This window comes from Capra hircus, chromosome 16 (assembly GCF_001704415.2).
Source record: "Capra hircus breed San Clemente chromosome 16, ASM170441v1, whole genome shotgun sequence".
Classification (NCBI taxonomy): Eukaryota; Metazoa; Chordata; class Mammalia; order Artiodactyla; family Bovidae; genus Capra; species Capra hircus.
This window is the reverse complement of record NC_030823.1, coordinates 40,627,632-40,655,126: the sequence shown is the minus strand read 5'-3', so window position 1 is coordinate 40,655,126 and position 27,495 is coordinate 40,627,632. Positions and strand designations below refer to the sequence as shown.

At 53.0% G+C, this 27,495-nt stretch overlaps 1 protein-coding gene across 1 annotated transcript in view; it reads left to right on the top strand.

The window, feature by feature from the left end:
* Window positions 1–12,209, top strand: part of DISP3 (dispatched RND transporter family member 3) — a 57,270-nt gene extending 45,061 nt beyond the window's left edge. Inside the window, exons 12-21 of the mRNA XM_018060350.1 lie at window positions 569–705; window positions 2,090–2,274; window positions 4,736–4,866; window positions 4,944–5,116; window positions 6,107–6,233; window positions 6,957–7,102; window positions 8,608–8,767; window positions 9,370–9,483; window positions 9,897–10,063; window positions 10,964–12,209. Coding sequence (XP_017915839.1) covers window positions 569–705; window positions 2,090–2,274; window positions 4,736–4,866; window positions 4,944–5,116; window positions 6,107–6,233; window positions 6,957–7,102; window positions 8,608–8,767; window positions 9,370–9,483; window positions 9,897–10,063; window positions 10,964–11,326 — 1,703 coding nt within the window. The 3' untranslated portion in view covers window positions 11,327–12,209. The remainder of the gene's footprint in view (window positions 1–568; window positions 706–2,089; window positions 2,275–4,735; window positions 4,867–4,943; window positions 5,117–6,106; window positions 6,234–6,956; window positions 7,103–8,607; window positions 8,768–9,369; window positions 9,484–9,896; window positions 10,064–10,963) is intronic.

The following is a 27,495-nucleotide window of genomic DNA, read 5'->3' as shown; positions in this document are numbered from 1 at the left end:
CCACCCGCACTGTCACTTCCTCCACGCCTGCCACCTCCCATCCAGTGTCCACCACCACCTCCCCTCCATCTCTGCCACCTCCCATCCAGTGTCCACCACCACCTCCCCTCCATCTCTGCCACCTCCCATCCAGTGTCCACCACCACCTCCCCTCCATCTCTGCCACCTCCCATCCAGTGTCCACCACCACCTCCCCTCCATCTCTGCCACCTCCCATCCAGTGTCCACCACCACCTCTCCTCCATCTCTGCCACCTCCCCTCCATCTATGCCACCTCCATTCAGTGTCCACCACCACCTCCCCTCCATCTATGCCACCTCCCATCCAGTGTCCACCACCACCTCCCCTCCATCTATGCCACTGCGCCATCCCCATGTCCACCACCACCTGCCCCCCCACCACTGCAGTGGGCTAGGTCCAGTATACAGGAAGAGAGCCAATACTTGGAGATGAGCCTGAGATCAGGCTCAGCTCCTCAGCCAGTGGAACAGAGGCTGGGCTGCCGCAGGGTCAGGGGATGCCAGCCGAGGTGATCGTCCCCCCTCCTCCACCCCTCGTTTGTCCCTAGACTCCCCAGGCACTGTGTACATCTCCAAGGTGAAGAACAGAGGCCGCCCGACTGTCTACAGGTTCTCCCTCAACGCCAGCCTGCCTGCCCCTTGGCAGACCGTGTCCCTTGGGGACGGGGAGGTGCCCTCCTTCCAGGTGAGCCTGGGCTCTCATGCAGTGAGCTGCCTCAACCAGGGAAGGGGCCCTCAGTGCTGCATTGGTGGGCACTGGCCACGTCAGGGTAGGGGCAGGGTCTGTGAGGATGGACCTGCTCCAGGCAAATGAGGACCCTCTCCTGCCATCAGCCAGGCCCACAGCAGGGACCTGCAGAGTGGTGAAAGCAGGGCTGCTGAGTCAGGTAGGCCTGGGTTCGAGTTCTGGCTGTGCCATTTTTAGTGTCTTTGGGAAGATTACTTAATCTCTCTGAGCCTCAGTTTCCTCATCTGTGTAATGGGGGTATGAAAGGTACCACCCAGGGTTGCTGGAGGTACTTGAGGCAAGGCCTGTGAGTTCTGTAACATCTGGAATGTAGTAAGCACTCAGTAAACAGGAGCCATGAGTTAGACTGTTGTTTTCAGCCTCTGTTCTAACACCCCCAGAAAAGGGTCTCCCAGGGCCAACCCAGGCCTCTGATTTTTTCCCCTCAAACATCATTGGTGTTTCTTTAACACGTTACACCTCCAGGGTGACAGTTACCCATGTCAACGCATGTCAACTCATCTGATCAGGGTTTGTATTTCCATTTGAAAGACGGAGTATGTGAGGTATTCTCTGGCTCTGACCTTTACACCAATGCTTACAAGGTGATTCCCACTGCCTGGAGAGCCTGCCTTCCAGCTTAAAGCACGGCTGGCTCCCCGTTCAGGTTTCTTAGCATAATGTCACCTCCTTGGTCCATGTCCTGGAAATAATTCTCAGTTCACCCTCCTCTTCCACTGCCCCATTCCTCCTGGGTCTTAACATCCTAATATTTAAGTGTTCAGTTCCATCACTCAGTTGTGTCTGACTCTTTGCAACCCCATGAATCGCAGCACGCCAGGCCTCCCTGTCCATCACCAACTCTTGAAGTTCACTCAGACTCACGTCCATCGAGTCAGTGATGCCATCCAGCCATTTCATCCTCGGTCGTCCCCTTCTCCTCCTGCCCCCAATCCCTCCCAGCATCAGAGTCTTTTCCAATGAGTCAACTCTTCGCATGAGGTGGCCAAACCATCATCACTGGTGGCTCTAGGAGGGCAGGGACCAAGCCCGTCTGGTTCAGTGTCATATTCTCACAGCCCAGCTCAGGGCTGGCTTGGAGTAAATCCTCAGTTGAAGGACTAAGGCTCAGAGAGAGAGAGGGAAAGGTTTGCCCTATCTTTAAACTCGAACCCAAGCCTCCTGGGTTCTGCCCAGAGCTCTTGCCCTGACTGTGGGGGCTGGAACAGGGGCGGGGGGCAGGGAGCTCTCCTAGGAGGGAGGGGACCCGGCCTGAGGCCCGGCCCAGGCAGAGGCAGCCTCCTGGAGTCACCTGTCTTGTCTCTGTCAATCCACTGCTTAGGTGTATAGAGCGCCTTTTGGTAACTTCACCAAGAAGCTGACCGCTTGTATGTCTACAGTAGGGCTGCTCCAGGCGGCGAGCCCCTCCCGCAAGTGGATGGTGACGACCTTGGCCTGCGACACCAAGCGGGGCTGGAAGCTTGACTTCAGCTTCTACGTGGCCGCCAAGGAGCAGCAGCACACCCGGTAACAGAGCCTTGCACACGAGCCGGTTCCCACTCGTTTGCCCCTCCCGCCAGATGTCAGCAGGCCCCTGTCCAGGGACTTGCTGTTGGTCTGGTGGTTAAGACTTTGCCTTCCAGGGCAGGGAGGGCAAGTTCAATCCCTAGTCAGTGACGCTACAATCCTACATGCCTCAGGGGCATAAAACCAAAACCTAAAACAGAAGCAATATTGTAACAAAGTCAATAAGGCTTTAAAAAGTGGTCCACATTAAAAAAAAATTCTTTTTTAAAAAAAGAAACCCCTGCCTATTCCTGCATGTGTGCTTAGACAGTCTTCCCCCCAGGGCTGGGGATGGGAGAACACCAAGATGCCAGGCCCGCAGTTCTCTCCCCCATCTGCCCCTTATCCTCTGAATGGCTCTGTGAGAGATGCTGTCTGCTTGCCCCTCGGCACACCAGGCAGTTCCCAGCTCAGAGCTCCTGCATTTGCTGTTCCTTGGACCTATGGTGCTCTTCCCCAGCTCCTCCAGAAATGGACTTTTATTTTTCCTGGCTGCACCACGTGGCATGTGAGCTCTTAGTTCCCTGACCAGGGATCAAACCGACATCCCCTGCAGTGGAAGGCAGAGTCTTAACCACAGGACCACGAGGGAAGTCCATGATTGACTCCTTCTCAAGATTTAGGCCCTTACCCAGATACTCCCCACCCACGGCTGTCTCTGACCAGACCGCCCTCCCACAGCTGAAACAGCCACACCCCATCTCTCCCCCTACATCCCCCAACTGCTCTCTTTCTGGTTCCCGTCACCTCCTGGAATCATACTGACAGCTGGTTCGTTCCCTGTCTTTGCTCAGGAGAACATAGGCCTCCTGCCGTGTCCCCTCACCTGGTCCAGGGCCTGGCATGTGGCAGGTGCTCAGGAAACACTTGCTGGGTGAATGAGTGAAGGAAAGAATGAGTACACTCTGCCTACCTCCCCAAGGCTCAATCCACACTCTCAGTGCATACAGTTAATTCAGAAGTTAGTTATTTAGTGTTGCCCCTCCCTAAAGAATCTGCCTGCAATGCAGGAGACCCAGGTTTGATCCCTGGGTCAGGAAGATCCTCTGGAGGAGGGCAAGCAACCCACTCCAGTATTCTTGCCTGGGGAATTCCACGGACAGAGGAGCCTGGCGGGCTACAGTCCATGGGGTCGCAGAGAGTCGGACACGACTGAGCGGCTAACATCCTGAGACTGTAAGGTGACAGGAGGGAGCCCGTGTGTGTTGTCCTTATCTACTGTATACACACGCCCTGCCTAGCGTCTGGCATGAAGTCACTGCCCCCAAATACCTAATGAGCAACTGTGTGCTGTGCCTTGAGGGGTCTCCAAGCCAGCTGGGGGCATCTTTTCCCCAGGTTCTGACCATTGAGGCTGTGTTAGCTGAGGGCCTTATTCTTATCCATTCATTCATTTAATAAACCTTGAGCACTGTCAGTGGGCCTGCATGTGGCTAGTGCTGGGGATGGTAAACAAGACAGATGTGACTCCTGCCCTCGGGCTGACTAGCAGGAGAGAGCAGCTAGCAAGTCAAGCGCAATGTCATTACAAATTACAATACGTGCTCTGAAAGGAAGAGCCCGCTGCCGTTGCAGTCCAGATGACGGCAGTGCAGGGCCTGCACTTCTGACACCAGGGACCATAGTCTGTTTGGCAGGGCCTGGCCTTGGGGTAGTGAGCACCCACTTGAGGCTGGACTCAGCTTGGGGCCGGGGGATGACCAAGATGGGCTCACTGGGCCATTCCAGCTTGGCCCACCTGGCTCAGGAGGTGGGGCTCCTTCTGCCTGCCCTCTAGAGCTAGGTTCCCTCTGCAGATACACAGTAGCCACTGGGGTCATGCTGTCTGGATGAGCTTAGAACATTCTAGAAAGCACCTGGAACTACATCAAGAAAGTGTTAGTCGCTCAGTCGTGTCTGACTCTTTGTGACCCCATGGACTGTAGCCAGCCAGGCTCCTCTGCCCATAGAATTCTCCAGGCAAGAATACTGGAATGGGTTGCCATTCCCTTCTCCAGGGGATCTTTCCAACCCAGGGATCAAACCCGGGTCTCCTGCATTACATGCAGATTCTTTACCATTGAGCCACCAGGGAATCCCAGAGCTACATCAAGTTCCAGTGGTAAATAAGCTGACCATGGTATCCTTTCTTCAAACAGAATCTTGAGCTCTATAACTGTTCAGTTTAAGGTGGGGCTGGGGGCTTCTGAGCAATGACCCCAAGGCTGGCCCTGAGGTCATTCAGAATTCTTGCACCCCTGGAGGGCTTCCCAGGTGGCCTTAGTGGTAAAGACCCCGCCTGCCAATGCAGGAGACGTCAGAGATGCTGGTTTGATCCCTGGGTTGCTCTTCCAGCCTCTGCATGCCTTTGCCTCTCCTCCCCAGCCCTTCCTGGCCCTCCTGGCCCTCCCGGCCTCAGTCCCGGCCTCCTTTGCCTCCACAGGAAGCTGTATTTTGCCCAGTCCCACAAGCCCCCTTTCCATGGGCGTGTGTGTGTGGCACCTCCCGGCTGCTTGCTCAGCTCCAGCCCCGATGGGCCGACCAAAGGCTTCTTCTACGTGCCCAGCGAGAAAGGTATGTGCAGGGAGGCTGCCGTGGGGCCTCGGGAGGCTGGGCCTGGCCTTTCTGTACAGCTGTGCCTCCCTCTGCAGCACCCAAGGCCCGCCTCTCCGCCACCTTCGGCTTCAACCCCTGCATAAACACGGGCTGCGGGAAGCCAGCAGTGCGGCCGCTGGTGGACACGGGGGCCATGGTCTTTGTGGTCTTTGGCATCATTGGCATCAACCGCACACGTCAGGGGGACAACCACGTCATTGGAGACCCGGTGCGTGTGCCCACACTGGACAGCTGCCAAAGGGCCCCGCCAGAGCAGGCTGATGAACAGCTACCAGCGCAGGGACCACCAGCCCAGCTCCCCACCCCCACCCTTAGTTCGTTGACCACTCACCCAGCCCAGACAGGACCTCCCCGGACCCCTGGGGCATCATTTCTCTTGAGGATGGAGCAGGGTCGAGCTTTTAGAATCACCCAGGAATCTGGGACCAAGCCAGCCGCCCTGCATCACTAGGGGTGGAACAGAGGGGAGGGCAACAGGTGGGTAAACCCTCCCTGTTCTCCTGCAGGGGACCCCTCCCCGACCCCATGCCCATAGCCCTTGTTGTGTGCCTCAGCCAGGGTGCCCTCGCCTGGGGTAGTCTCCCTCTTTGTACATGTTTGTGCTGGTGCTGGGCTCTTGGGCGCTGGAGGAGAAAGGATCTGACAGACAGAGGTGTGACTTGGTCTGTGCCTGGCACGTGATGGGGGCTGAGACGTGGTGGAAAGGACTGTGGATGTAGGTCTCGGTCGTAACCTCTGCCTGGGAAGTCAGCCCAGCCGGGTTTACAGGGCTTCAGACATAAAGTAATTTGAGAGCCAGGTGGAGTCAGAGGAGTTGTGTCCAGTCTGGACCATGAGTCCACAGGGGTTCAGAGGAGGGACGGGGAGGTGGGGAGGAGAGGAAGCAGGTGATGGAGGGCAGGTGGGACTCGGCTGTGCGGAGGGAGGGGGAAAGCACGGAGCCCAGGTGAGCATGCTGTGAGTAAACTCAAGGAAGGGAGACTGCGGGGGTCCGTGGGGGTGGGCAGTGATGGGAGCAGAGGAGCTGCTGGGGGTGGGGCAGAGCAGGCTCAGGCAGGACCATGGGCAACCAGGCAGAGGGTTTGAGCACTGGCCAGGATGGTTGCAGGAGCTGCCGGAGGCTCCTTCCCAGGGTGGGGCCAGGACTGAGTCCCAGACTCACTGAGCAGCTGCACTGGCTTGTGTCTCCTTGGGAAAGGGCAGCGTCATCTATGACAGCAGCTTTGACCTCTTCAAGGAAATTGGGCACCTGTGTCGCCTCTGCAAGGCCATAGCGGGGAACTCGGAGTTGGTGAAGCCAGGCGGGGCCCAGTGCCTGCCCTCAGGTGGGTGTGAGGTCCAAGGTGGGGACAGCCCCCAGGGCTCACATGCCTGGAGTTGGGGTGTCTGCGGACTCTCGTCTGTGTGTGTGTGTCCACGTGAGGGTGGGAGCTATGTGAACCTTCCAGATGAGAGTAGTCTCATGCTTGAGGATGAACAGGCAGAGAGTCCACAGGCCTGGGGAGGTGTGCGATGTGCAGGGCACACCTGTGGGAGCAGCTTTCCCAAAACTGGGGGTGAGGTCTGGGCCAACCCCTCAGTAGTAACCTGGGTTAGACTAGGGTTCATGCATGCATGAAAAGGCATGCATGTGCTGCGTGCTAAGTCACTGCAGTCATGTCTGACTCTTTGCAACCCATGGACTGTAGCCCACCAGACTCCTCTGTCTATGGGATTTCCCAGGCAAGAATACTGGGGTGGGTTGCCATTTCCTCCTCCAGGGGATCTTCCCCACCCAGGGATTGGACCCTCGTTTCTTACGTCTCCTGCACTGGCAGGTGGGTTCTGAGAAGGCACAGGATTTCAATTTCTGCCCCAGTGGCAAATGGGAATTGTAGGTTTCCCAATGACATTGCTGGTAGTTTCAGACATTTTTTAAACTAGTTGGGGGGAAAGCGTGTGCCCCTGGCATGTACACTCAGATGGGTGGGTACACATGGGTGGGTGGGATGGGGGAAGAGGTGCTCCCGACCAGGTGCACCCCAACCCCCTCTCCACCATCCCTGCAGGCTACAGCATCTCCTCCTTCCTGCACATGCTGCACCCCGAGTGCAAGGAGCTGCCCGAACCCCACCTGCTCCCAGGGCAGCTGTCACATGGGGCCGTGGGCGTCAAAGACGGCCGCGTGCAGTGGATCTCCATGGCCTTCGAGTCGGTGAGCCCTGGGTGGACCAACCGGGCACAGGGCAGCGTGCCAACCTGACAGAGTGCAGTGTCACCACTGACCTCCAGCCCCCGTCCCAGAGCAGAGCAGAGGGGGTCTCCTTAGAGGGGAGACTGAGGCCAAGAGGGATGAAGTTGCTTGCCCAAGGTCACAGGATTCATGAGTGCCAGCATCAAGTGCAAATCCAGGCTGTCTGACCACCAGGCTGGGCCTTTCTGCCACACAGAACGCCAGGCAGCTCTCACCTCCCTTCTTCCCCAAAGGCTCAGGGTTCACATCATTCTGTGGGGGTAGGTGACAGTTCAAGACGCTCCCCTCTGCTACTGGGAGGGGCCAGGTTCTGGGCCACAGAGCCCCTGTGCTGGGTCCCCCCAGGAGAGATGGAAGCCAGGGGACCAGCCATCCCCACCCCGACTCTGTGCGACCCCATAGACGGCAGCCCACCAGGCTCCCCTGTCCCCGGGATTCTCCAGGCAAGACCACTGGAGTGGGTTGCCATTTCCTTCTCCAATGTAAATGTATAGTTCAGTAATATTAAGCGTGTTCACAGTGATGCTAATGTCACCAACGTCCATCTCTAAAATCTTTCATCTTGCAAAAGTGAAACTGTTCCCGATAAATGTGGACTCCCCAGGGCCCCCCTCCAGCCACCACTCTGCTTCTGTCCCCATGGATTTGACCGCTCTCATCCCTCACACAGCACTGGCTTTTTATGATTGGTTCATTCCACTTAGCATAATACTCTTCAGGTTCATCTGTGCTGTAGCCTGTGTCCAAATTTCCTTCCTTTTTAAGGCTGAAGCCACAGTTTGAAGAATCCCTGCTCAGGTCCCTCCATGTGACAGGACATTACTTCCCACCCCACCAGCACTCAGACACACACCTGCACACAGACTCATTGTGAATCGGTTTGTGCTCAGGGAGGGCAGAATTGGATCAATGAAGTAATATACATGAAAGTTCCAGAGCTGGGCACTGTGAACCAGACAGGCCACCTGCCCTCCCAGACTCACAGTCCAGCCAGGAGAAGGTGGGGGCAGCTTGCCAGACAGTGATGAGAACAATGATGGGGAAGCATCAAGGGCTTAAAGAGCCCAGAGGATGCCTGTCTTGGGGCATCAAGGAAGGCTTCCTGGAGGAGACGGAACCCTACTTGAAGGAGGGGCAGAAGCCGGCTGTGAGGGCAAAGGAAACAGCATGGGCCAACGGTGGGACTCCGAGCCAGGGGCTCTGGGAGTTGGAGGTGGTTCTTTTGGGATGGGGCAGGGACTTTGGTTGCTTTGGAACCTGCTGCCACTGCTGTGAGAGTCGCACATGCACCTGGAGGCTGGTGGGAGGTGGTCTCGGATGGGCTCACCCTTCACCCTCCATGCAGCACACTCCATTTGCCAATGTCCAGGGACCAACTGCATTTGTTATAGAGCTGACCGGGCATCGCCAGGGCAGCATAACAGGCCTCAGCTACCCACCTGTCTCACTGGCTCGTGTCCCCGCAGACCACGTACAAGGGCAAGTCCTCCTTCCAGACCTACTCGGACTACCTCCGCTGGGAGAACTTCCTGCAGCAGCAGCTGAAGACACTCCCCGAGGGCTCGGCCCTGCACCACGGCTTCCAGACCTGCGAGCACTGGAAGCAGATCTTCATGGAGATCATAGGCGAGCGGCAGCCCCTCCCCCAGGGCCCCGGCACAGCGGGCGGTGGCAGGTGACCCGGACCAGGGAGGCTACGGCCTGGCCTGTCTGAGCCATGCTTGTCTTCTCAGTTCTGGCCAAGAGCCCTGGAGGAACTGGAATGACACAGTGGCCGCCAACACCGATTGGAGACCAGAGTTTGGGTCCCCTCCTGCTTGGGGGCATCTGGCCACATCCTCTGATCCTGAGTTTGCCCACTTAAAAAGAAATGGTAACGATGCTAATGGCCATCATAGCCAGCGGTCATTACCATTACCAGTGACTGCTGTAAGCAGCCATCTGTCATTAGGAGGCCTTCTCAATGCCAAGCCCTGGCTGAGGCCTGGCCCATGTTATCTCTTTAAACTCCAAATGAGGCCTAGGGAGTAGGTACTGTCATTATCCCCTTTTACAAATGAAGAAATGGGGATTCAGAGAGGGCATGTGGCTGAAAGTCACCAGAGGGACACAGCTGGCTGTGGCGGTGCCGACCTGCGTGACCCCCGTACCTCTGAACCACGAGGGTGAGGGGGTTGTGGGCGCCCAGCGCTGCAGCCCCGCTGAGGGCCCTTGCGTCTCCCTCGCAGGGGTGCAGAGCGCCCTGTATGGCCTGGCCCTGTCCCTGCTCATCTGCGTGGCCGCCGTGGCCGTGTTCACCACCCACGTGCTACTCCTGCTGCCTGTGCTCCTCAGCATCTTGGGTAGGTGGGCCGGGGCCAGGAGCGGGCAGGGGTCTCACTGGCGGTCTCAAGTTCTTCCCCACCCTTAACTGTCTCATCTCTTGCGTGAAGGTTTCCCAAGACACACCCCCCCCCAACCCCAGGCAAAAAGAGCCTCTGTGACAATTGTTCATAGGGCCGTGCACTCCCCAAGAGGAGCCAGGTGGCACCAGGTGGCAGGTCTCAGCCCAAGGGTGTGTTGCTGCCCCCTCTGTCACCTCTTTCAGGCCCCCTCAGCCCTCTCAGGCCCTGTCCCTCCTCGTCTCACCAGTCCCCAGAGCTGAGGGATCTGCCATAGACTTCCTCGCCTTCCCCAGAGACCCTCTGCATTTGCCCAGCCCCTTCCAGGACTGTATGGGTGGGGCCAGGTCCAAGCTGCCTCCCTGCCCCTGCAGGCATCGTGTGCCTTGTGGTGACCATCATGTACTGGAGCGGCTGGGAGATGGGCGCCGTGGAGGCGATCTCCCTGTCCATTCTTGTCGGCTCCTCCGTGGACTACTGTGTCCATCTGGTTGAGGGCTACCTGCTGGCTGGAGAGAGTCTGCCCCCTCACCAGGCTGAGGTGAGCCCCCCACCTGCCCCTCCCATCCCTAAGGGATCTTCTTCCTCCCCAGTGCCACTGACGAAGGCCCCCAAGGGTAGCTGGACACCATGGTGTCCGATTCCCATCCAGCATGTGTTGCAGGAGCCTCTGTTTCCAGGGCCATTCTCCACCAGGGGACTTGAGTTCTCAGGCAGCTGCACCTAGCATGACTGTGGGCCGTGGATGGGTCCACTCCCCCAGCTCCGTCTCCCTAAGTGAGCATGAGGGGTTGGACCAGGCGCTGTCCAAGGGCCCTTCCTGTTTCTCGAGTCCCTGATTCCCAGTCTCACTCTCAAGCCCAGGAAGCAGGTCTGAGCCCTTCTAGTTGTGACCCTGAGGCCACCCCACCCTCACTGGACCTTGTGGCTTAGGGAAGACATACCCACGTACTCAGTGCCAAAACCAGCTCTGGGTCTCGTAAAGTTTTTGCTTTTCCCCAGTTTGGAATTGTTTGGGTATGAAACATTCATAAATACATAAATTAAATCAGTTATACATTTAGCTTCTCTGGGTCAAAAGAAGGAATCAGTTCCAGTCAGGGCTCCCATGTTCGAGGACCTACCGTGCAGATCATCAGTGTTCCGGTTGTCATAGCAATGTTTAGCCAGCCCCCACTGTGTGCCCAGCGCTGGGCACTGCTGCAGGGGAGCTGGTTTTATGTTCCCGCAGAGCCGTCGGAGCAGGTGCTGTTATTACCCCCCTCTCACCCTCCCCCACCCCCAACACACACATATTTATGAAGGGGGAATCAGAGCCCTGCAGGGTCAAGCCTGGCTTTGGACAGCACGTGCGTGTTTCCCAGGGCCCAAACCCCCATCCCAAGCCCCAGGCAGGGAGTGATCCCTTCCGGGGCCCCAGCGTTCTCTCATTTACCCCCAGGACGCCCACTCGCAGCGCCAGTGGCGGACGCTGGAGGCGGTGCGGCATGTGGGCGTGGCCATCGTCTCCAGCGCCCTCACCACAGTCATCGCCACGGTGCCCCTCTTCTTCTGCATCATTGCCCCGTTTGCCAAGTTCGGCAAGATCGTCGCCCTCAACACAGGCGTCTCCATCCTCTACACGCTCACGGTCAGCACAGCCCTGCTCGGCATCATGGCGCCCGGCTCCTTCACGCGGACCAGGACTTCCTTCCTCAAAGCCCTGGGCGCTGTGCTCCTGGCGGGGGCCCTGGGGCTGGGTGCCTGCCTTCTGCTCCTCCGGAGCGGCTATAAGATCCCCCTGCCCAATGGGACCTCCCTATAGCCCTGGCACTGCACCTGGACTTGCACACCTTTGGTCCAGTAGGTGGGGGTGAGATGCTTGTTCTCGGTGCCCAGAGGCACTTTGTTCGCAGCTAGGCTACAATTCCTTATGTTCCCAGGCCTGGGCCAGACATCACCCACCTGTGTGACCCACACTGCCTTCATCACAGTGCCAGCCCCTGCTGGGTGGTGAAGCTGGCTGCCGCTCCCCACTGCTGGACACTGGCAGCTGCCCTGCCTCTCCCTGTTAGGGGAAGAGACCAGCCCTCCTCCTGAACCTGGTTCCCAGGGGGTTCAGGTGATTTTTGCAGAGGGCTTCCCTCTGCAGAATTTCCACATTGCCTCAATGCTCACAAGAACTTTCTGATGTGGTTGTTACAGGGCCCCTATCTATGGATGTGAAAATCAAGGCATCAGAAGGCAAAGTAACTGAGCTGTAGCTGGGTCAGTGGCACAGCCAGAGTGGCCTCCCTCGGGAACTCTGCAGGAAGAGCACAGAGGGTTCAAGGGCAGGGCCTCACACCCCCTGCCCCCTCCCTCCCCATCAGTTTTACAGCGGCCAGTGCTGGGTGGTCCTGTGGTCCTCCCTAGGCCTTTAGGTCCTGGCCTGGGAGGACAGAAGGACCAGCCTGGGTTACTGCATGTCCTATCCCGGCCGCAGACTCAAGGGGCTCTGCTCTCTGGAAAGCCATGGGGCCCCAGCACAGCCTTCCTCACAGATCTGAACCCCCACCTCCCCACCCTGACTCTGGGTGGAATTTAGGGGAGGGGGCAACTCCTGGGATGGGGAGCTGGTCGTGCCTGCCTCCTGCTCACAGCAGATAGTTCTTATTAAAGTGAGATGAAACTGCAGACCGCCGCCATTAACACAAGCATTTTAAGCATTGCTGGCTCCATTGTATTCTTCAAATTGCGATAACTAAGTGTTTGCATGGTGCCTTGGGAACCTGGCTCGAGGCGGGCACTGGGCCTGGAAGGAGATGGAGGTGGAGTGGAAGGGGCAGGACCCTCTGGGGAACAGGGTCGCAGAGTACTCTGGGAGCCCACAGTCAGGCTGGGGAACTTTCGGGGGTGGGGGGCACCATAGGAGTGGAGCCCATTTGGCTCCCTACCGGGACACTAATTAGCCCCTTCAATGTTCCCAGTACCGTGCTGTGACCTTCTTCCTTGGGACAGACATCGGCCCAGGGCATTAGGAAGCTGGACACAGACTGAGCTGGGACTGACCCCTTAGGGTGGGTGGATGGTCTCCAGGTGAGCTAGCCTGGTCACCTGTAAATATTAACAGGGAGGCTGGGCATGAAGGACAGACCTGCAACAACCTGTCAACACCCACTGTGTGCCTGGCACCCAACAGAGACTCAGTATTTGCTGAGGGAGCATCAGATCCTGGTTCCTACTCTCCATGGTGAAGACAGACACCAAACACCGGGTTAATGGTATAAGCTGACACATAGCTCTTAGCATGCCAGTTGCTCTTCTTAGGGTTTGTCTTAGTAACAAAGTGCTTCAGACTGGGTGGCTTATAAAGACAGAGGTTTATTTTCTCCCAGTTCTGGAGGCTGGAAATCTGATGGAAGGTGTAGGCGGAGAGGGTCGTTCTGGAGGTTGAGGGGGACTCTGCTCCGTCCCCCTCTCCTGGCTTCTTTTTGTTGGTGGCTGGCCACCCTTGGCATTCGTTGGCTTGTAGAGGCATCACTCCAGTCTCTGCCTCCATCTTCACTTGCCCGTCTTCTCTCTGTGAAGGTCACATTGCCTTCAGTTGTATCAGATCCTAATGACCTCATCTTAATTTGATCACCTGCAAAGATCCCATTTCCAAATAAGCTCACATCTGGGACTTCTCTGGTGGTCCAGTGGCTAAGACTCTGCACTCCCAAGGCAGGGGTTCAACCCCTGGTCATGGAACTAGACCCCACATGCTGCAAGTCAGGAGTTCACACACCGCAACTAAAGATCCTTCATGGTGCGTCAAAGATCGAAAATCCCATGTGCCACAACTAAGACATGGCACAGCCAAAATAAATAAAATATTTTAAAAACAAGCTCACATTCATGGGGACCAGGGTTAGCCTCAACATATCTTTTGGGAGGAACACAATTCAACTCAAAACAAGGCTCAACATGCATCAGCTCAGTTGTTAACCTTAGGGAGGGGGTGCTTGGACCCATTTTGTGTCTGGGGAAACAAATGCTGAAGACATTGCCTTGCCTGAGTCAGGCAGCTGCTGGTGGTAAACCCAGAGTTTGACCCCAACCAGCCTGTCCCTGGTGGTTCAGATGGTCAAGAATCCACCCGCAATGCAGGAAATCCAAGTTCAATCCCTGGGTCAGGAAGATTCCCTGGAGAAGGGAATGGCTACCCACTCCAGTATTCTTGCCTGGAGAATGCCACGACAGAGAAGCCTGGCGTGCTACAGTCCATGTAGTCGCAGAGTCGGACACGACTAACACACACAGCCTGTCCCAGAGTGTGTGCTCATCCCTGAGGGTGTGCAGCCTCTCGGGGAATTGTAACAAAGGTTGATGATGGCACAGGGACACTCTTATCTTTCTTCTTAGAAAATCTGGATGGAAACCCTTCAATTTGTACAATACTTCACCCCTAAGAATTTCTCCATCAGCCTGTCTGAAACCTGAGCCAGCAGAGGTCTGGCAGAGCACTATTGCTGAAGGAGCTGGTCAAGGATTTAGGCAGGTCAGCCAGGGCTCCAGCAGCACTTGTAGGGAGTGACGTAGAGGGCAGAAGGCCATGACTGCAGAGTTGGACATCTTCCAACAACAGGAAGGAAGGAGAAGGCAAACTTATAGGAAAAGACCAGGTGTGAGGGGGTGGGGCAGGGAGGGAGCTGGCAAGTTGACAAGATGTCCCAGAAGGTGCTCAGGGAAAAGACTGCCATCAAGCTATTGTTCTGAGACCTTCCCAATAACCTAGTATTAACGCGGAGGTATGGTCATTTGCATATCATTTGCATGCAGTCCAGGTCATGCCCATTTGTCAGGAAACCCTCACTACGCCCATTTCCTTGCTTTTAAGAAACAGCTCCTCTTCCTTCCTGTTGGTCTTCATCTTTACAGGGTGCTCTGGGGACGTCAAGCAGGCAGGTCAAGGATGAAGGAGGCCAGGCCCTGATGTTGCTGTCACCTCCCTCCAACAGGTGACTAGGGCTCCTCTACATCAATACAACTCTCTCATGACCCTCACAGTGCTCCTTGGAGCGGAGTTCCCATTTTACAGATGAACACTGTGAGCCTCAGAGGAGGCAATGACAGTGCATGGCCAGGCTGCCTGGGTCCCTGCCCATCTCTGCCTCCCAGCAGGGTCCACTCTCTGTGGATGGTATTCTTTATCTCCTCATCATATATCCTGGTTCCTCAGGCCCAGCATGGCAACTTCCCTGTCCAGCTCTGGGTCAGTACTTCTCTCTCTCCTCGGGGGAGGGCTGGGGCAGGGCTGGGGGAAGGATATGTGCTCAGTCATTCAGTCGTGTCCGACTGTTTGCGACCCCATGGACTGCAGCCCACTAGGCTCCTGTCCATGGAACTTTCCAGGCAAGAATACTGGAGTGGGTTGCCATTTCCTCCTCCAGAGGATCTTCCTGACCCAGGGATCAAACCAGCGTCTCCTGCACTGCAGGCAGATTCTTTACCGTCAGTCATCTGGGAAACACACAAGGGGAAGGATGCTGGTGACTATTTGCGAGCTCCGGGGAAACTTGGCCACCCCCCTCACCGCCTGCTGCTGCTGCTAAGTCGCTTCAGTCGTGTCTGACTCTGTGCGACCCCGTAGACGGCAGCCCACTAGGCTCCTCTGTCCCTGGGATTCTCCAGGCGAGAGTACTGGAGTGGGTTGCCATTGCCTTCTCCCCTTCGCTGCCTACTTGGCTACAAATAATTCCCCCTTCATCTTGTTTGCAAATATTGGCTCCACAGGGTCCCAGAGGCAGTAACTCCCGTGAAAAGGACCTTGACCTTCCTTCACCCACTAACGCACAGCTCATGGTCTTAATGAGCTTTTGCTGAGCGCTAATGAGATGCCCTTCATTAGATCGGGCACAGCAGTTAGTCTGGGAGCTGAGGATGTGCAGGCATTCAGTGGGCTGGGGAGGGGCAGAAGGCCTGAGGGGAGCCTGTGGAGAGGGACCCCTGTCACTTACAAAGGTTCCCTGAGCCCCTGCTTCTCTCTCCTTCCCTTGGAAGCCAGGAAATCGATGAAAGCCAGTGCTTTAAAGTGCTGGCCACGTCCCAGGCCCTATCCGTTCACTCTCGGGAGTTCTTGCAGCATTCCTCAGAAGGGAATGTCTTTGTCCCATTTCACTGCAAAAAAAGAACCAAACCCCAGGGACTTCCACACAGTGGCTGAGACTCTGTTCCCAATGCAGGGGGCCTGGGTTCACTCTCTGGTCGGAGAGCTATATCCCACATGCCACAACTAAAGATCCCATGTGTGCATGTGTGCTAAGTTTCTTCAGTCATGCCTGACTCTTTGCAACCCCATGGACTATAATCCACCAGGCTCTTCTCTCCATGGGATTCCCCAGGCAAGAATACTGGAGCGGGTTGCCATGCCCTCCTCTAGGGATTTTCCCAACCTAGCGATCAAACTCCTGCATTGGGAGGTGGGTTGTCTACCTCTAGCACCAATTGGGAAGCCCTAAAATATCCTTATACTGCAACTAAGATCCTACATAGCCAAAAAAAATAAAATAAAATTAACCCCAGAGACATGAAGTAACTAGCCTGAGGTCACACAGCTTGTGAGTTGTAGAGCTGGAATTCCTGCCTAGGGCGAACAGCTCCTAAGTACATGCCCTCTCTCTAATACAGCCTCACCTGCAAACAGATTTGATTCGCAGAAGCAGCCAGCCCCAGGCCAGCTGGGCAGCCACGGTCCTCCCTCCTTCATGTTTGTCCACCTGCTTGCTTCTCTGAGAGGAAAGAGCACCAGACTGAGAGTCCAGTGTTCGAGTCTGGGCTCCAGCCAAGGTGACCTGGAGCAAATCACTGCACAGTTTCAATCCTCTGGAAAGTGGGGAGGGGACAGCATGACATCCAGGGCTCTGCCTCCTCCCACTTCTATGCTGCTGGATTTGAGTCTCCTTAAGTCAATCTTAAGACTCTTGAGAGTCCCTTGGACTGCAAGGAGATCCAACCAGTCCATTCTGAAGGAGATCAGCCCTAGGATTTCTTTGGAGGGAATGATGCTGAAGCTGAAACTCCAGTACTTTGGCCACCTCATGCGAAGAGTTGACTCATTGGAAAAGACTCCGATGCTGGGAGGGATTGGGGGCAGGAGGAGAAGGGGCGACAGAGGATGAGATGGCTGGATGGCATCACTGACTCGATGGACGTGAGTCTGAGTGAACTCCGGGAGTTGGTGATGGACAGGGAGGCCTGGCGTGCTGCGATTCATGGGGTCGCAAAGAGTTGGACATGACTGAGCGACTGAACTGAACTAAGTCAATCTGCCCCAGGACCCACCCTCCGTGGCCATCTTCTTCTCTGAGCCTCTCCTGTCTCCTCATTGTTCACATCCAATGAGCAGAAGGATGCTCATTGGAGCTGTTGTCTGTTCAACGATGATTAACTGAACACCTACTATGTGTCACGTATTGTTCCAGACCTCGGTAACCCAAGGAAACACAAAAACAGACACAGACCTGACTCCATGGACCTTACAGTTGAGGCAGGGAAAATCTCTTTAGTAAAAGAACCTCAGATACATAACCACAAGCCAGAGGGCTGTGAGGGAGAGCAGTGAAGGGTAAGGGCCCCAAGCCTTGTGACAGGGACCCCTGGGGATGTGGCTTCTGCACAGAGGTTTAAAGGATGAGGACCGTTTCCTCTGCTCTGACAGGGTTGTTCCCTCCAAACACAGGCCTCCTTGAGCCACAGAACAGCCTCCTGCAGACTGATGCTAAGACCTAAAAGGACGGATTCATTGTATTTTAAGGGTCAAGGCTGGAGCTTCTGCAGACAGGGAAAGTGGTGACAGGCTGGGTCAAAAGAGCAGCTGGCTATTCTAGGGGCTCAGTCACACACCCACACCCCACCCAGTGACCTGAGAGGGAGGCGTGGAATGGCCCTCTACGCACGGTTCTCAGACCAACCTCAGTCACTGGGAGGAGGGGAGGAAGGAAGGGGAGGGAGGGAGTGGGAGGGGAGAGGAGGGAAGGAGTGGAAGGGAAGGGGAGGGAGGGAGTTGGGGGAGAGGAGGGGAGGGGAGGGAGGGAGGAGGGGAGGTGCCCAGGCAGAGAAAGATGCCCAGAACAGAACTGAGTCTCATTTTCCTGCTGGGGCCTCCAGAGGACTTAAGAGTGGCGTTCCTACCCACTCCAGCTGGCAAAATACAATTGCCTTTGGCATTCAAGGTTCAGAGGAGCCCTGTGAAAAACAGTCCACTCCAAATAAACTTAAAATATGAGCCCAGAAGCCAGAGGCTATGAGTCCACACACTGCCATGCCTGGGAAGCTCAGGCTGGTATAGGGCCTGAGGTCTTTGCCCAGCCCTGCCCTCCAAGGCTGCATGGGTTTGCCTGAGACTGTTCAGTCATGTCGACTCTTTGTAACGCCATGGACCATAGCCCACCAGGCTCCTCTGTCTATGGAATTTTCCAGGCAAGAGTCCTGGAGTGGGTTGCCAGGGTGGAGTGTGAACTGGCTCTACCATCGTGGAAGGGAATTTGGCAGTAACTATCAAAATCACAATGGCACGATCCTTTTTTTTTTTTAATTTGACTGCACTAGGTCTTAGCTGTGGCCTATGAACCCTTAACTGCAGCATATGGGATCTAGCTCCCTGACCAGGGATCAAACCCAGGGCCCCTGCATTGGGATCGAGGAGTCTTAGCCACCGAACCAGCAGGGGAGTCCCGGCATGATCCTTTTGATTCAGCCATCCCACTTCTGGGAATTTATCCTGCAGAGAAACTTACACTGGGCAAGTTTTTCACTGAAGCCTTGTCTGGTATATCCAAGGACTGGGAATTCCTCAATGTCCCTCAGCTCAGTAACCAATGAAATAAGTTACAATCAGTCCTTTCAGACAATAGGATATTCTGTGACTGTAAACAAAGAATGAAGAAGGTTTGTAAGTGCTAGTATGAAAAAAACCATGAAGCTCTATTAAATGAGAAGAAAGTTGCAAAAAATGTGTGTAAAACACCTTGAAAAATGGGTGGGAGAGAGAAAGAATGCTCATTTTGCTTGTATATATATAAAGAAACTAGAGGAAACACACAAAAAAATCTAAGGCAGTGGTTACTTGTGGGAATTGGGATGTGGGGACTAGGCAGATGGCAGACAGCCACGGGAGGAAGACTTTTATTACAAATCTTTTCACACTCTTGGATTTTTTGACTACAGGAATATATTACCTGGATTTTTTTTTTTTAAGCAAAGGAGAGACATGGTCTTCATTTGCTTCTTAGAAAACTCATTCTTATTGCGGGATAGAGGATGCACTCAGGAGGGTGGAGAGCAGTGAGGAGAGAAGAAAGGAGTGCCCCTCCCAGAGAAGACATCAATAAACATCACCTGAAGTTCTCTGAACCCAGACACTGCCAGGATCCGGGAGGGAGGGTAGCAGCTGGCTCCCTGCTACCTTCTCTGAGTAGAGACGTGGACCATCAGCCCCTCTGGTGATGTTCCAGAGCCCCTGGAGTGCTCAGGAGGGTGGCATTGTTTGATGCTGCTCCCGAACCTCCTTGCAGTTGAGCCGAGAGAGGGAATGACTGGAAGGGAGCAGCGCTGGGTAATAGAAAGAGCGCAGAGTTGGGCTCTGTGACCTCCCTGGTGTGGCGTTCTAGAAATTGGGACTAGTATCCTCATTCTGCCTCCATTAACTGTGTGAATTAGAGCAAGTCCCTTCCTCTATTTTAGCCTGTTTGCTCACCCATTAAATAGAAAAATAATATCTACCATGCATGATTGTTGTGTTTAAATGAGGTAATGTATGCCAAGGGTTTACGCATAGCGATAGCTGCTAACCCACCATCATTTTCATTGTCCTTAGAACAGAGTTCTCCCAACTCAGGATAGCATTTTTGTGCTTGGAGTATCAAAGCACTTCAACAAATAGGAACTATTCCCTCTCCAATTCATTTCTCTCAGACTATGGTGGAATATGTCTTCTTGTCCCATTGACGTTGGGTCTGGCCATGTGACTTGCATTGTCCACTGGGATGTCGGCAAGAGTCAAGTAGGCAAAGGCGTGAAGCATGCCCATCCAAGGGGACCTGCCCTCTGCGCTTCTGCCTCTCCATGGGATGAGCATGCCCAGTAGGTTGAGAGACACATGGAGCAGACTTGACCCAATGGTAGCTTGGAGCCAAGCCCACATGGCCCTGGCATGGCTCACCCACATCTCAGCTGACATCAGTTAATGATTGTTTTAAGCCACAGAGATTGGGGAGATTTGTTACACATTATTGTAGCAACAGCTGGTGGAAGCATTGTTCATTGCATTCATAATAAAGTTGATTCTTTCTACAGCCTTCACAGTCCTTTGGACCTCACTGATACTTTCCCTGTTTCCATTGCCTGCCACTGCCTCCTCTTTCAGAGAAGGCGATGGCACCCCACTCCAGTACTCTTGCCTGGAAAATCCCATGGACGGAGGAGCCTGGTAGGCTGCAGTCCATGGGATTGTGAAGAGTCGGACACGACTGAGCGACTTCACTTTCACTTTTAACTTTAATGCACTGGAGAAGGAAATGGCAACCCACTCCAGTGTTCTTGCCTGGAGAATCCCAGGGACAGGGGAGCCTGGTGGGCTGCCGTCTATGGGATCGCACAGAGTCGGACACGACTGAAGCGACTTAGCAGCAGCAACAGCAGCCTCCTCTTTGCTCTTCGGGCTTCAGCCAAACCAATCTTCTTTCAGTTCCTGATGGTCCAGGCTTTGCACATGCTGTTCTCTCTGCCTGGATGCTCCTCCTCTCCTTCCGGCATCTTCATGAAAGTGTTAGTCACTCTGTTGTGTCTGACTTTTTGCTACACCATGGACAGTAGCCTACCAGGCTTCTCCATTCATAGGATTTTCCAGGCAAGAGTACTGGAGTGGGTTGCCATTTCCTTCTCCAGGGAGTCTTCCCAACCCAGGGATTGAACCCAGGTCTCCTTCATTGCAGGGAGACTCTTTACTGTCTGAGCCACCAGGGTCGTCAAGCACCTTCCTGCTTCCTCCTAATCCTTCAGGCTTAACTTTCTCCTCGAAGCCTTGATCGGTGCCTTGAGTCTGGGCCAGTTGTCCTGGGAAGTGACCTCACAGCACTTTGTATTTCCTGTGCCCTGGCTGCTTCCTGACCACCTACTTGCCTCTCTCCTCATTTGGACACATTCCCTGAAGCCAAAGCCTGGGTATCCCCAGTTCCTGATATACAGTGTGTTCATTATAAATGTTTATTGACTGAATGAATTTCCTACCTTTCAAGCCTCGATCTGCCCACCTGTTAAAGGGGAATAATCACATCAGAACTGGGGCAGAGGGAGTTCCTTGGCTAAGACTTCACCTTTCAATGCAGGGAGTACAGGCTCAACCCCTGGTTGAGGAGCAAAGATCCCACATGTCTTGTGGCCAAAAAGCTAAAACATAAAACCAAAGCAATATTGTAACATATTCAGTAGTTCAGTTCAGTCGCTCAGTCGTGTCCAACTCTTTGTGACCCCATGAACCGCAGCACACCAGGACTCCCTGTCCATCACCATCTCCCGGAGTTCACTCAGACTCACGTCCATCGAGCCCGTGATGCCATCAAGCCATCTCATCCTCGGTCATCCCCTTCTCCTCCTGCCCCCAATCCCTCCCAGCATCAGAGTCTTTTCCAGTGAGTCAACTCTTTGCATGAGGTGGCCAAAGTACTGGAGTTTCAGCTTCAGCATCATTCCTTCCAAAGAAATCCCAGGGCTGATCTCCTTCAGAATGGACTGGTTGGATCTCCTTGCAGTCTAAGGGACTCTCAAGAGTCTTCTCCAATACCACAGTTCAAAAGCATCAATTCTTTGGCGCTCAGCCTTCTTCACAGTCCAATTCTCACATCCATGCATGACCACAGGAAAAACCATAGCCTTGACTAGACGGACCTTAGTCGGCAAAGTAATGTCTCTGCTTTTGAATATACTATTTAGGTTGGTCATAACTTTTCTTCCAAGAAGCAACCATCTTTTAATTTCATGGCTGCAGTCACCATCTGCAGTGATTTTGGAGCCCAAAAAAATAAAGTCTGACACTGTTTTTACTGTTTCCCCATCTATTTCCCATGAAGTGATGGGACCGGATGCCATGATCTTCGTTTTCTGAATGTTGAGCTTTAAGCCAACTTTTTCACTCTCCTCTTTCACTTTCATCAAGAGGCTTTTTAGCTCCTCTTCACTTTCTGCCATAAGGGTGGTGTCATCTGCATATCTGAGGTTATTGATATTTCTCCCGGCAATCTTGATTCCAGCTTGTGTTTCTTCCAGTCCAGCGTTTCTCATGGTGTACTCTGCATATAAGTTAAATAAGCAGGGTGACAATATACAGCCTTGACGTACTCCTTTTCCTATTTGGAACCAGTCTGTTGTTCCATGTCCAGTTCTAACTGTTGCTTCCTGACCTGCATACAGATTTCTCAAGAGGCAGGGTAGGTGGTCATAACTTTCCTTCCAGGGAGTAAACATCTTTTAATTTCATGGCCACAATCACCATCTGCAGTGATTTTGGAGCCCAGAAAAATAAAGTCTGACACTGTTTCCACTGTTTCTTCATCTATTTGCCATGAAGTGATAGGACCAGATGCCATGACCTTAGTTTTCTAAATGTTGAGCTTTAAGCCAACTTTTTCACTCTCCTCTTTCACTTTCATCAAGAGGCTCTTTATTTCTTCTTCACTTTCTGCCGTAAGGGTGGTGTCATCTGCATATCTGAGGTTATTGATATTTCTCCTGGCAATCTTGATAAAGACTTTAAAAAAGGAACTGAGGCAGAGTGATGCCTGTATCTTGTTTTGCTGTTGGGGGAGAGGTTAGCGGGTACCTTATACTCTCCAGCAACTTGCATCTGTTCCTTGCTTTCAGATTCCTTCCCTGCCTCTTCTCAAAGGGACTCAAGGTGAAAGACACAGATTGTAAGTGGAAGATCAATGAAGCCTTTGTTCTGCACTCTATCTACCTAACAGAGATGCTGCTTGTGCTCACTTGGCTTGATCGGGGAGAGAAGAAGAGCTTCTCACTGGTCATCCCCACTCACTCCACTCTGCCAGCTGGAGCATCTTCAGGACTGACCTGCCTTGTCCTGTGAGAACAGGCAGAAACAGGACAGGAGAGAGAAGGATGGAGGGGAGGAAGCTGAGACATAACTGGGTCTCCTCCAATGCCTTCTCCCCACCCATGAGCTCATTTCAACCCACCTTGGAAGGAAGGTGTGTCCGTAGTTCTCAGAAGAGATAGTGACTCGGCCACCTTCCCGTGGGCAGTGGGAGTCTAACCCAGGCTGGCGACTCCAAGGTCAGTTTCTACTACATGCAGCTGCCCTCACAGAGAGCAATGACCTGGAGCACCTTGGTGTTGCAGGTGGTGTCAATGAGGACAGAGAGCACCAATGACTTTATTACAGTAAAGAGAGACTCCCTAAACTGTGTACAGCCCTGTGAAATTCACAAAAGCCTGCCACATTCAGAATCTCATGGGTTCCTCACAACTTTGCAAGGCAGGCTTCTTGCCACCCCCATTTTACAGAGGAGAAAACTGAGGCTCAGCAGAGTGAGGTGACTTCTCCCAGGGTCTCAAAGCAAATGGTGAAGCTGGTGCAACATTCCTCTCACCCAGTCCCCTGAGTCACTGAATTCTGAAGGTCCCACCTAGTGGCTTGGCAGGTGGCGCAGTGGTAAAGGATCTGCCTGCCAGTGCAGGAGATGCAGGAGACTTGGGTTTGATCCCTGGATTGGGAAGGTCCCCTGGAGAAGGAAGTGACAACCCACTCTAGTATTCTTGCCTGGAACATCCCATGAACAGTGGAACTTGGAGGGCTACAGTCCATGGGGTCGCAAAGAATCAGACACAGCTGAGCATGCATGCACACACGCACCTAGTAGGGCCCTTGTCCCAGGGAGACTTGGAGGAATCTGACACCATGGGACACATCCTTTCCACGTGGTGCGGCAATATAACCATGAGGCTGCCTGGGCACCACCTATGCCTGTGCAACCTGTGCCAGCCACACGTTCTCTCTGAGCCTCAGTATACTAGTTATTTATTGCCACCTAATAAGCCACTTCAAAATCCAGTGACTTAAAACAATAACCATTTATTTAGCTCATGATTCTGTGAGGTAACTAAATTAATCTGGGCTCACATGGGTAGTTCTTCTGATCCTAGAGGCCTCCCACATGTGTGTAGTCAGCTGTAGGTTAGCTGAGTGGTTTTGCTCTAGGGGTTGGCTGGTGTCAGGCTAGGGGAGCAAGGGTCACAGGCCACATGTAACTCACCAGGCTTGTTCACAAGGCAGTGTCAGCTTCCTGGGGAATGAGTGACTGTGCATAAGACCTCCTGTTACGACTTGAACTTCATTCAACCCTCCTGTTATGGGCTGAATCCCAGAAGACAGGATTATCAAGCTTTGTTTCAGAAAAAGAGAGAAAGCAAGAGGGGAAGGGAGAAGGAAGGAAACACACTTTTGCCAGCCCCAAAATGCAAAATCTAGTGTGACATTCAACTAAATGAACAATTTAGAGATAATTCACAATGCTCATACCATTAAGCAAATGCACTTTAAATTGATTTCAAATTAGTAAGCTAATGATTTCCCCAGGTCCAGTCTCTGCCAGCCCCCAGTGCAGAGTTTTTAATAAGAGGTAGGTGTGCAGTAACAGCCTCTTTATTCCATAATTGAAGCCATAATTGAACTTGAGGTCATATTCAAGGGCCCTATTGATCTACATAGGGAAGGAAAGTGCTGACAGCAACCATCTTCGGGCCAGAGGGCTGGGGTGGGCCACGGCAGAATCCCGCAGCTGTAGTAGACTTGGAGAACACTTCCTGTGTGACCTGCAGGGAGACTTGATGGCTGATGGGGATGTTAAGGAAACTTGAAACAGGCAGGGCTCTCAATCCTAGTCCTGTAGGGGCTCCCTAAAGTCACGTCAAGGATCCACGTGCACCTTTAGGGCCCCAGGGTAAACACTGCACCCTCTTTTGTCCCGCCATGCCTATCTGACCCCCAACTCTCCAGGCCAAGGGCATTCAAGCCTAGGTACAACCACAAATGTGTTCTACTCTGCCTTTTCATCCCAAGGGTCCAGTCCTTGAACCCTCAGTCCAACCAAGAAAGGGAAGGTGGGGCCTCCCTGGTGGCTCAGTGGGAAGAATCTGCCTGCCAATGCAGGAGAAACAAGTTCGATCCCTGATCCTGGAAGCAGCTAAGCCTGGGTGCCACAACTACTGAGCCTGTGATCTACAGCCTGGGAACCGCATTTACTGAAGCCTGCACTATCTAGAGCCTGTGCTCTGCAACAAGAGAAGCCACTGCAATGAGAAGGCCATGCGTCGCAACTAGAGAGTAGCCCCTGCTTGCCACTAGAGAAAAGCCCGCCCAGCAACGAAGAGCCAGCACAGCCAAACAAAAGCAAATAAAAACAAAAGAGAAAAGGAAGGGTGGAAGGTCTTTGGTTCTTGTTGGCATAACCCCAGCTGCCCTCATTTCATGAGGCACAAACCATTATCCGTCTCTACTGCTGTCTCTGAAGAGATGTGAGAAGCTTTGACTCATCTCAAAAGGACATTAGAGCCTCATTTTATTCTTCTCCAGCCATTTTGGCTGTTCTGAATCCAGAGATCTTTTCTCCAGAGAATATGCCAGACAAGCGGAGGTTGGAGGAGAAGGGGAGAGAGAGAGAGAACATTCACAAGGGTGAGTGGATTGTGGACACTTGGTCTCCTACTGAATGGATCAATGTTTAGGACAATCCATAAAGTGCTCCCTCTGTGCTCTTGAGATTGTCGAGCTGTCTATAATACAGTTCAAATTTGAACCCTAAATTATTTAAACACCTTATATTATAAGTAGATATAAGGCTCTAAAATCTCATAAAATCTCATAAAATTGGGAAAGGCAAGAGGGGAACAGAACAAAGGAGAAAGAGCTTGCTCTTTTCCCTGCTACTTGTCCCCCTCCCATTCTTGGCGCACAAAGCTCTTTACAGATTTTTCAACTAGCCTTTGCATGTGTAGTGCCTCCAGGATTTCTCCACTGGCACTGGGGGTCAATTCCATGCTCCCTACTCTCCTTGGCCAGATTCTTCTCTCAGACAGGTTGTGGGGGTATGGAGGAAGAAGGGAAAATTATTCATCTTAAACTTTGCATCACCTCATTCAGATTCCATTACAGCAATCAGTCATGGTGATAACCAAAAAAGAAGAAAGGTGTGAGGGAAGAATGTCTCTAGTTTCTAGAAAGAGATTAGTAGAGAATAGTCATCTAATCAATATTGATCAATAAAGTGTCCCAGAAAAATCTAAAGCCACATTACTTAAACAAACCTTCCCTAGAACATCTCTGTCAATCAGAGAATGCAGAAAAGGCAAAATCAGGAAGGAGGGATTAATGTCTTTTTTTTTTTTTTAAGTGACTGTAAAGTAAAGCAACCACTATGGCCAGCAATTCCAATCCTGAGTACATACCCAACCTAAATGAGTGCTTTGTCCTCAAGGGACATGCACAAGAATATTCATGGCTTTATTCACAACAGCCTCAAACTGGAAACAACCCAAATGTTCATCCGCAGCAGAATATATCCATCAGCAGTGCTTTATTCACACAAAACAATACTATACAGTGCTAAAGAAGAACGAACTACTAAAAAGTGAGCATGGATGAATCCTAAGACACCACGCTGAATGAAAGAAGCCAGACACAGTAGAGTGCCTACTGAACGACCCCATTTATGCAAAGTTCAAGAACAAGAAAAACTGGTCTGTACCAACAAGTGTCCGAAGTGTGCTTATCCTTAGTGGGAGTTAACACAGGCAGGTGGTGTTGGAAATGTTATTTATTTTCATCTGGATGGTGATTACATGCACACATACAACGTATTTTAAGTTGTATATTTCAGATTTGTGTACATTACATGTTACAGCTCCAAAGTTTTCATTTATTTTATCAGTAATTCTCAACTGTTAGGTTTTATAATTTCATTTATTTCCTTAGTTAATTTTGGCTGTGCTAAGTCTTTGTTGCTGGAGGGCTTTTCTCTAGTTGCGGCGAGTGAGGGCTACTCTCGAGTTTCGGTGTGTGGGCTTCTCACTGTGGCAGCTCCTCTTGTTCTGAATTGTGGACTCCAGGGCACATGGGCTCAGTAGTTGTGACTCCCTGGCTCTAGAGCGCAGGCTCAGTAGTTGAGGCACGTGGCCTTAGTTGCTCCGCAGCATGTGGGATTTTCCCAGATCAGGGATCCAACCTATGTCTCCTGCATTGGCAAGCAGACCCCTTACTACTGAGCCCCCAGGGAAGCCCCACCTCAAGACTTTTAACAAATATTTTTAAATCATCACACCATACTCAAGATTTTAAATTATCATGTGTCCTTCACTTCTGGAGGGTCACAACATTCACAGAGCTTGTGCTTTACTTTCTACCCTGAGGGAACTGGTAACATACCTGCCCATAGCACACGTGAGGATGCAGGGGCCCTGAATGCACCATTACAGACCATGCAGTCCAAGGCTGGGTGGACAGGGGTCATGGCGAGTGCTGACAGGGATCTGTGATCTGTGTCACACCTGTGCTTTCTCATGGCATTATTGAGGCGGTTCACAGTTGAGGCTGGATACACCCCTTCCAGCTACAAAGGGGCTTACCATCCCATTGCCCTGCCACTCTTCCTGGAGCAGAGTAGGATGGCTGTTACAGCAGCTCCAGGATGAACTTTTGAGAGATGGCAAATGAAAATTGAATTAGAGCCCAGCTTTGTGGTTTCCAGCAGCTATCATTGCAGTGTGACCCACCTCTGTCGGGGCATGGTGACCACAAGCTGCCGGGCAGCTCCCAGAGGCTGTTGCAACACCGTGGATAGAGGTGCCCCTGCAGGAAGCACAGGCTCCCGGCTGAGTCGATTGTTTCAGCACCAGGGACAGCGACTCGTGTATTAACTAGTTCTGGAAATAGACTGGGAGGGCAAAACGTATTTGCAGAAAGCC